Raw genomic sequence first — 9,772 nt, forward strand, 5'->3', positions numbered from 1 at the left:
CCTTAGTAATTATGCTTCAGCATATGTTACTGCACATGAGACTTGGAAGAAAAGTAGTCTTTCTAGTGGAACAGTGAGGAAGACTTTTGTTTTCCAAATTTCTCCTTTAGATGCTACTGCAACTGATGGGAGGGAGTACGCTCACTTCCTCCAGCAGTATGCTTGCTGCGCAGGTTTGATTTGGTATTGCATGTTCTCAGCACTAGTGCTGGTTACGGTGCAGAGCATTGATGCCACTGTTGATGTAGGCAGTCAGTATGTTCATTAGCCAATAGCTAAAGAATAAAGTGTTGAGGGTTTTAAAATCATATTCTCAGGCAAACTCAAAAGATCCTTACCTACTAATGGGCCCGCTTTTTGAATTTTATACTGTGAATTGGAGATCTACTAAATGTGCAACAAATAGCTATAAAGGTGGTAGATAGACATCTTTAGACATTCTCTCAACCCTCGTGAGTTACCTTTGCAGTTCTTGTCAAAATCCTTTCGTTTGTACTTACGCTAGGCCAGACTTACGAGAGAGCCTCAAACTTCTGATGTGATTGAAGTAATGATACGCTTGAGCTGAGGCTGCTGATGTGATGCTTTTTATTAGGAGTGCTGCAACATCTCCCATGCTGCTTCTGCAGGCTGGACCCTTTAAATGTCCTGACATTTGTTTCCCACCCTCTGGAATGTCTTTGATACATGAAAGCTGTAAGCGCTGTAAAGACACCTTCAGTCACTGCACTGCATGACAGTACCACACATCTGTAGCATCTGTCTCACTACAGTTGGCCATAGCTCAGCTGAGCCAGAGTTGTGTGCGGGAACTGGGCCTGGCCCTTCTGCAGAGACAGCTGCAATGCAATCAGCTCCATCCTCTGGGAGAGGGAATGAGTTGGAGGGAGGGGAAATTCTTGCCTGGCTGTTCTGTTTTGCAATGATACCTCCATCTCACTTCATTGGATTTGGGGAATATAAGTGCTAATGGCATTTAATTTTTCAAATTGAGCAGCTTTAAATGTTTTTGCTAGTATATTAATGTGCAGATATGCACTAATGGACATTTGCAGTCTCAGGAATTATGGCTTCTTTCTTGGAAGCAGTTAAATTCTTACTAAAGCAAACTTAGAGATAATCTTTAGTCTTGTCTGTCCTTTTTGGGGCTAGGGAATATAAAGAACAGCCATTCTGTGTCTAGAATCGACAATGAACTGAATATATGAGAGCATCATTTACTTATAAGGCCTTGGCTTGCTGCAAATTGACCATCATCTGGCTAAGAGTACTTTGGCATGTATACCTCTTGCTTATGGGACTGGAGCTAGGGGAACTGGATTCCTTTTGACAAGTGTGTTGTAGCTGTCCTGTAAAAGCAGGTAATCCTTGGCATGGCACAGCTTGGCCTGGCACTTGGCTTACGGCAGGTTGCTTGCTTCCTGGAGTCTTGTCCTTGAAATGTTATTGCAGACTGTTGTGGAGAGTGACAACCGGAGAAGGCGCTGGGTTAGAACCAGTGGCGTTGAGGAAACAGTGCAGTAATTGATGCTTTTAACTGTGCAGCTGGAGAAACAGAGTGGTACAGCTTGGCGGGGAATGTCTGAACTATTCCATGGATTGAGAAAATAAGGTGACAAACTAAAAGCACTTGACCTATCGAATACATCTCTCCTGTTGTAAACTGTTTGAACTTTGATAGTGTAAAATGCTCCCTATGTCCTGACAAAAATGGAAGATGTACTTTTCCTTTTGCAATAACAGCCAGTTGTGACAGTAATATCTCCTGACATTCTTCACTATGGCGTGGAAATTCTGAAGAAGAAATGTGGGAGGCTGGGCCTTTTCTCTTTCTGAAAGTACAACTGGTTAAACTGTCACAGAGCAGTCTTTGGGTTTGTCCTGGAGTGTCCTAGCAGTGACTAAGAGCCCTGCCATGCTGTGTCCTCTGTTTCTCACCAAGCTTTTTGTACCGTTTCCTGATACTAAACATTTCTCACTGTTTCTCTTATCTTTAACAAATTACTCTCTCTTTGTGCTTCAGGGAAGATGGTGAAAAAAGTCTGTCCTTGCAACCAGCTCTGTAGTAATTATCTTATTTCTGTTATCTCCGATTCCTGATTGTAAAGTTATTCATCAGCTTTTTCTGGTCACTGAAGCCTTACCTTCCTGACTCTGTCTCCAGCACAGCATCTGTCTGTCTGTGTTATGCCCTCTAATGTGTGCTCAGTCATTAGGATATCGAATAGTTTGGCTATTGCTCTGGCAGGCGAGTGGAGGCAGGCAGAACCTCGCCTCCGCTGTGGAACTCGGCTCATCGCTAACGAGAGCGAGTTGAGCATCGAGGTCAGTTGCTCGCTGTAACGTGCTAGAGTTGGACCTTTGAGCAGCTGGTTCGTTTACAGATCTGAGGGGGCTTGGCACCTCGGTGCCGGATCCCATTGCGGACACTCCTTCGACATTTTAAGAGCAAGCTGTCAGATCTCCAGTGTCTCCCAAAGCGAGAGATGTTTTGAAAAGCCTGTGTGTGCTCATGTTGCTCAAGACTGTTTTACAGGTGTCTTTGACTGCTGGTTTATGGGGCGGGGGGGAGGGGAATAAAAGGGCAGAATGAAGGCATTACGGGTAGCGGGCTGGAGAGAGAGAAGCCTGTTTCACTTCAGATCCTTCATGTCAGAGCAGAACTGGGGACGGCTGCTGTGACCAAGCAGGAATGTGGGGGGGTTGTTTCCATTGAATGCTACAAGTTGAAGCACTTCCTTTTCAGACTCTTCTGGATGGCAGTTTCTGCAGGTGGTAACTATGTTGGAGCTAAAACGTGAAATTCCTGAGAAATAATTTTTTTAAAATGACATTACATGGGAGCTTTGGTAATTGCAGAGCTCCCTGTTGTGGTGTAGGCTGGTCTGTCTGTGATCCAAGATAAGAGCTCACTAACAAAATCATATTTGTGGACAAAGCTCTTGCAACCTCCCTGAGGTTCCCACCCTGAGCCAGTCCAGTCCTTTTTGAAACACTTAAACTTTCCTAAACGATATTTCATACCTTGATCAATTCTCTCTTTTCCGTGGCCTGAGGAAGCTCTCTAGCATAGGTCCAGGATCCATTGTGCTTTACTGATGAAAATGGAAATGTGAAATATCCAAAGCAGATAGTGGCCATCGTGAAGAGGATGAGAGCAAGTGTGTCGATCCCTGCATGAATCCTTACGGTGGAATGTGATGATTACTGGTTTTGGCAGCTCTCCTGAGCACCCCTTTCTTGCTTTTGCCTCATTTGTCTTCAATTTCACCTTTCACATCATTGCTCTTATTAAACAATTGTATCTTGAGCCTTTTCCACATGATGCATGCTTGAGGTTCTTGTTATTTCACTGTAGATTTTCCTTGCCACCTTAGCGTGTTCATATTACTCTTCATCTGTGCTGCAGCTGCACGCTCTGGTCAGGGAGCCGTACTCGTTTATTTCACGTGTACGGTTGCATGCACCTGCCTGCTCGTAACAACTGCTGCCCCACCTGTGGGCACCCGGACCGGGAGCCACTTCCATGCTTGAGCTGGAACTGGTGGGAGGGATGCGTATCCTTCCCTCCTCAGCGCCACCAGAGGCAGTAACACTTTGCTTATTTGTCCTGCATAGTAAGTATGTCACCTTCCTAATTCACTCCTCAATATGAAACATTCCTGCAGGGGTTTGGAGCCAGTTCGCTCTTTGATACAGTGGTTGCAAGGAGTGTGGCTGATAGCCAGGGAAAGCGGAACAGATGAAGCAGCTGTCGGGCAAGAGACAGCGACTCCGTCCTTTGGCCTTTGCAATAGAGAGATGATTTTCATTTCTGGCTTTTTTGATGCTCCAATTCTAATGAGTTTTCTTCAGAAATGTCTACCATAAACTCAGGTTTTCTTGGATTTCCCAGTTGCATTCTTAGAGTGAGCAAGTAGAAATGTTTGAGGAACTTTGAGGAAAAAATTAGGTGAGGATGTGTCCTTACAAGGAGTGCAGGGACAGCACTGCTGTTGCCAGATACTGATTTTGTTGTTTTGTTTGGTACTAAATGGATTTGAAAAATGTAAATTTATTCTGCCCTTACCATGTCCTTCAGAAGAAGTCTGCCCTAGTGGTTAATTCTCACTTCCACATCTGTAGATGAGGGTACTTTGATTCCTGTTATCAAATACCCTGAATTTTCAGCAGTATTGCAAAGAAGTTGTATATTATGAGGTCTGCCTCTGCAAAACCGAAATTTGAGTGCAGTTGCTTGTTCATAAGTGTGAATGGGATAGTGAGGCTGTCCAAAACAAAGCTTCTAGATATTCCCCCCCCCCCCTTACAGGATAATGTTCAGTGAGCTTTCTAGTAGAACTGGATCATGGTATTTATGTGAAGGGCTTTTTGTGTTTGTGCAGTCAACCCAGTAAACAGAAAAACTTGTCAAAGCGTGTCTAAGGAGCTACTCTCATTTCTACCTTCTTGAAGCCGTATTGGTGGTTTGCATCTGAAATGCTTGTTCTTCTGACTTAAGAAATCTGAACATAATGGCAAAAAAAATGCTTTCAGAGGCAAAAAGCAAAATTTAATGCAGTGCAGACTTCCTCTGCTGATCCTGGCTGTTTGGTGGATGAAGACAGTCCCATCTGGTTACCCTCAAGAACCTAAGTATGGCAGCTATTGGAAACAACAGTTGCTGTTTCTCGCTGTGGCTTTTTTGCATAATCTCCGTTAATTTTTATCTTCATTTTACAAAGTGGAGATAATTTGCTACAGAGCAGCTGGCAATGCTGATTGTAGTGCTCCTTATCCAGCATCCAGCGTGTGTCCTCCAAGGTGGAACTGACCTGTGCCAGTAGTGGTTGCTGCTAGTTAAAAGGTGTAGGATGAGAGAATGACAGCGACTGTACTGTCATCCAGCGCTGAAATCTAATCTCCTTTTTCTTCTACAAAGGCCTGTAGGCTGCCACCATTCCCCTCTTAAGTTGACTACTTGCAGCGCTTCTTGAAAAGTAAACGTATCTGTGAAATTCTCTTAAACTGAGAAAATGCCTGTAGGAGTCCTTGTAGTTCCCACTTCAGTCTGTCCTGGAAGGAAACTTAGAATTAATCTGCATGGCATTTAACTGGCTCTCTATTGATGTACCATTACCATGATTATTAAAGCTACTAGAGGAAAGGTTATCTGTAACTGAAGTTTTGATTCTTGGTTTTTTTATTTGTAGGGACCAGCAGCACTAATACAGTCGGGGCTACAGTGAACAGCCAAGCGCCCCAGCCTCAGCCTCCTGCTATTGCCTCGAGCCGGAAAGGGACTTTCACAGATGACCTGCACAAGCTGGTAGATAACTGGGCCCGAGATGCCATGAACCTGTCTGGAAAGAAAGTTGGCAAAGGACATAGCAGCTATGAGGTAAGGCGGAATCCGTGAACACTGATGGTACGAAACTTTCAGTGTCGCTGCCATCTCATCTGGGTATCCATCACAGCTGGGGTGCAGTTGCCCTGCAGCTTGGGCAACTGCTCTAGAAAATTACTTACCTTTTACGTACAGGATTGTCTCACCTGTACAATCCTGTACAGGGAGGGGAAGGGGATAGCTAAAAGAGGGCCATGAGGTGTGTTCCTGTAAATATCCCTTGGGAGCAGCTTGTGGACAGAGGGGGAGTGAACCTGTGGTTTTTAAGCACAGCTGTGTAACTTTTCTTGGGGGCTGGGTTTTCTTTCAGGGCCCTGGCATGGCAAGAAAATTCTCGGCACCGGGTCAGCTCTGTATCTCTATGACATCTTCCCTGGGTGCTACGCCTATCTCTGCAGCATCAGCTACCTCTTTAGGTCCCTTCACAAAGGCGATGTGCCCTCCGCAGCAGTACGGTTATCCAGCAGCAGCTTTTGCCGCTCCATGGAGTGGGACGGGTGGTCCGACACAGCCTCCGCTCGGCCAGTTCCAGCCCGTGGGTGCCGCCTCTCTGCAAAGCTTCAACATCAGCAATTTGCAAAAATCGATCAGCAACCCTCCAGGCTCCAACCTGCGGACCACTTAGCCGCGCTCGGAGACCGTGCTGGCTAGACCTCGGGACAGGACGTGGGGAGGGAGATGGGGCCCTGTATCAACTCTTAGTGCTGCAATGAACTGGTAGCTTGCCAGACTGGGAATGAATTTCTCTTTTCCAACCATTGCTGTCAGCTCTCTGTAAGGGGAGTTTCCCCACACACTTTCAAGGGGGAGGAGGATGATCAGCATCCTTATGGTGGGACAGTGCTTTTGACCGAGGGGTTCTGCTCTTGTGTGGAGCAAGAGCTGTGAAGAGAAGTCGTGGGGTCAGTTTAACGCAGTCTTGCTGTAAAATTTTTCTCTGGTTTGAGGCTGAATCCACACGCGTTGCGGTGGGAGGGCTGAATCCTAGCATGAGGCTTTAGTACGCTTCTCACCTCTCCCTGAAGAACCAAGACCAGGAGAAAAGCTGTCCAAATCCCCCTCCTCTCCCTCTCCCCAGTCAGTTGTATCTGGCTCCGAAATGATGGGGCACACGAATGGACTTGCAGTGCAGCCCGTGCTTGATAGGTCATTACTGCTTTAAGTAAGATATTAACAGCTTTGACTGCAGCATTAGAGCAATTTAAATTGTTTAAAAAAATTTAAAAGTTCCCTGCGGACATGTACTTACCATCAGTTTTGATGTGGAAACACTGTGATATATAAATGTTGTTGGACAACAGTAGTTTAAAAATGAGTGGAATATAGAGGGTTAAAAAAGTTAAAAAGAAAAAATGGGAAAAAAAGCTAGCTATATCCTTATACTTATTGGAGACACTTTAACTTTTTCCTTTGTATTTTCATTGTATTAGATAAATAAATGTGAATGTAAAATTGTATAAATTAATGTACTTGAATACTTGTCTGTTCTCCCAGTATGCTTGCTGGATATTTTAGTGCCTTGGACTTCTATTGCTTCTGCAGTTCGCATCATCTTCCCAGCAGAGCCCCGGGCAGGCGAGGGCAGGTTCAGAGGTGGGTTATCTGTACCTAGCGACTGGGACGTTCGCGGTTATTTAGCGGTACCGTTACTGTTTAGAGTAGGTGTAAGGAGGGGGAAGTCATTGAGGCAGCAGGTTGGACCAGCGTTCTGTGTGTTGGGGAAACTTGTCCAGGTGGGCAGATCTGAAGTTGCTGGTGTGACAGGGGCCAGGTGGGGGTGGGACGGAGGGTCGCGGGTGAAGCTACAACGAGACTAACCAGTAGTGTCTACGGAGGCAGGAGGTCTGGATCGGAAATGGAGAGAGGATGGGGAGAACGTGTGTCTTTGGGAAAGGCGCAACTTAAAATGCAGTTTGACTCCACCTGTGAAGTGTAAAGATGTTTGGTCAGGATGTGACTTGAGGGAGAGGTGCCATTGCTCGTTGGCATGGGCTGGTCTGCTGGGATTGCTTTTCTTACCTTTTTTTTTTTTGTTTGATTTGTTTTTGTTTTTGTTTTTGTTAAAATCCATTTAAGCCAGGAATACTGTCCTGGTGCAACGTCCATTGCCGGCAATGGATGTACTTGAAACAGCCGGCATCGAGAAGCTTCCTCTGTCTTGCTGGGGGATTTACAATTTTGTTGACTCTTCACAAATTTCAAGCTGGTGCCAGGACTGTCACTATCTGTCACCTCTTAGCAACTGTACTGTACCTTCTGCTTTGGCCATTATCCCTTTTCCTATTTAAAAAATACTGGTTTCCCTTTCAAATTAAAAACAATACCAACCAGTATTTATGTAGTGCTGCAAAAAGCAGTGAGGGGAGAGAGCACTGCTTCCTCGCGCTCGGGAGTCGCGCACCAGTATCCTGGGGGCTGGCGCATCCCGGAGGTGTTACTTGCCTGAATTTCCCCCCCCCCCCAGGGGCGCTCTTCCCCTGTGGAGCCTTAACAGGGAGTTTTTCTGTTTGCGTATGTTGTCACTTTTTCTTTTTACAAAGAAACTGCAAGATCCGTTCCTCTTTGGTCACTTTTTGTACAGCGGTTTTGGCAGCAAGGGCAGGTACAGGCTGGAGATGGACGCCTGAGGGGCGACAGCTATAGCGTTGGGGTGGCTGGGCTCCGAGTTCCTTACGTTGGGGAGTTTATTCTTTGTAACTGAAGTGCAGGCTGGAGCTACAGAAGGAGAGAGAAGGCTCATGGTGTGCGTGAGTGCTGGAAGGAGAAAACGGGGGTCCCGGTGGCTGGAGCGAAGCAGGGAACGCAGGGAAGTTTCCCGAAGGCACCCCGGTGCGGTGCGAGGGGGGAGGCGCGCTCTGGGAACGGGAGCGGTGACAAACCCGAGGCAGTAATGAAACAAGGGGAATGTTCCTGACGGGGGAACCAGTCGGCTGGATGCAGCACATTGTTATTTAATTTTGATCTAATAAGTTTGAGGTTGTTTTTTCACTTAATGTTATGCAAGAACTGGCTTTATTTACCATTGATATCCCCTCCCCCTCCCCTCTCCTCCTGTGGATGAATAACTGAAGTCTAGAGGAATAAACTAATGCTACTGAACTGTTAAATTATTTTGTTTAATATTACACTTTGAGTATCTTTTTCCACATAAAATCTGTTTCTGAATTTCAAGCGTTTTCTTTACATTATTTAACAATGTACACTGTAAAAAAATAAAAAAATAAAAAAAATAAAAAAATAAAATGAATTGAAACTTCGGGCTTCCCTGGCCATAGTTAGTTGTATGTTTTGCACTAAACCCAGGCCGTGCGCTTCTAGTACGATTGCGCTTTGTGCTGCCGTTTGTTACCTTTGTAGAATATTTAATGAAGTCATTCAAATAAACCAAACCTGCTCTTGTTGAGCTGTGGGTTTTCTTGTTGAACAGCAGGTTCCATCAGCTCTGTCCTCTTCCCGGAGTGATTGCTGTTACCCAACTTCCCAGTTGTATCACAGGAAAGTACAAGAAACCCCATTTTAATGAGACCCTTAACTTCTCAAAGGCAGTGATCGGTAACGAGCCTCTGGCCTTTCACTCGAATATGCTGGAAGATGGTACTTTAAAGAATAATTCATAGAAAGGATCTTTGAGAGGAGGGGCCTCGGGGGACAGGAGGGAGAAGTGGTACGTAGGAGAATCGTACAGTACGACTGCTTTCATGGCCGAGACTGTCGGGAAGTTACCAAGCAGCAGGGAAACATGCAGAGATGTGAGAGGAGAAGGCGGCTCTCCGGGGCCGAGCGCAGGTGGGGCTGCACTGGTGGTGGCTCTCCGCTCCCTGCGGGCAGCGAGGCCAGAGCAGGGTGTGCTGCAGGGGCTGGGGCCGCCCTTCCTGGGCACAGGAGAGTCCGACTCTCCTCCTGCTGGTCCCTTGCCCCCCTCCCCGGGGTGGAAAGGAGCAGGGATGCGCACCGGTGCTGGGAAAAAAAACTTTTTAGTGTAGCTCTAGGGTAGGAATTCCATTCCCAAATCTGCAACCATACTGGTAGAGTGGGAGTGGACCAGTATATTTTATGGGGTCATCCTCAAACAACTGCAGACTTGCAGGAATTGTGGCATTTCTAAACACTAATTGCTGCTGCATTTTTTTTCCATTTTAAGAACAGCTTCTGGTGTGAGTCATGCTGCACGAGGCCTTGGGGGGAGGGGCAGGGAAGCTCCAGCTCTAAGTTTTACCGCCCTTCTCAGAAGGATGGATCCAGAGAGGCTTGTTGCGGTGACTTCTCTTGGAGGGGGCATGGCTATTGGTGCAATGTTTGCACAGAGTCAAGAAAGCTGATGCAGTTGTGTTTATATGAGACACAAGTTTTTCCCTGTAGAAGTTCAGAGTGGCCTTGAATACAGCG

The 9,772-nt window shown here is 46.2% G+C and overlaps 1 protein-coding gene across 10 annotated transcripts in view; it reads left to right on the top strand.

Annotated features, from left to right (window-relative positions):
* Nucleotides 1–6,855, top strand: part of WNK1 (WNK lysine deficient protein kinase 1) — a 104,815-nt gene extending 97,960 nt beyond the window's left edge. For 8 of the 10 annotated variants that reach the window (XM_056340431.1, XM_056340432.1, XM_056340434.1 and 5 more), the window contains 2 exons: nucleotides 5,193–5,380; nucleotides 5,697–6,855. In XM_056340431.1, the coding sequence (XP_056196406.1) occupies nucleotides 5,193–5,380; nucleotides 5,697–6,011 (503 nt within the window). In that variant the 3' untranslated portion in view covers nucleotides 6,012–6,855. Of the gene's footprint in view, nucleotides 1–2,023; nucleotides 4,147–5,192; nucleotides 5,381–5,696 lie in introns of those variants that run through there. The other 2 variants (XM_056340438.1, XM_056340440.1) reach the window with 1 other exon arrangement.
* Nucleotides 6,856–9,772: the final 2,917 nt, after the last annotated feature.

The sequence above is a fragment of the Falco biarmicus genome, chromosome 5, assembly GCF_023638135.1.
Source record: "Falco biarmicus isolate bFalBia1 chromosome 5, bFalBia1.pri, whole genome shotgun sequence".
Taxonomy (NCBI): domain Eukaryota; kingdom Metazoa; phylum Chordata; class Aves; order Falconiformes; family Falconidae; genus Falco; species Falco biarmicus.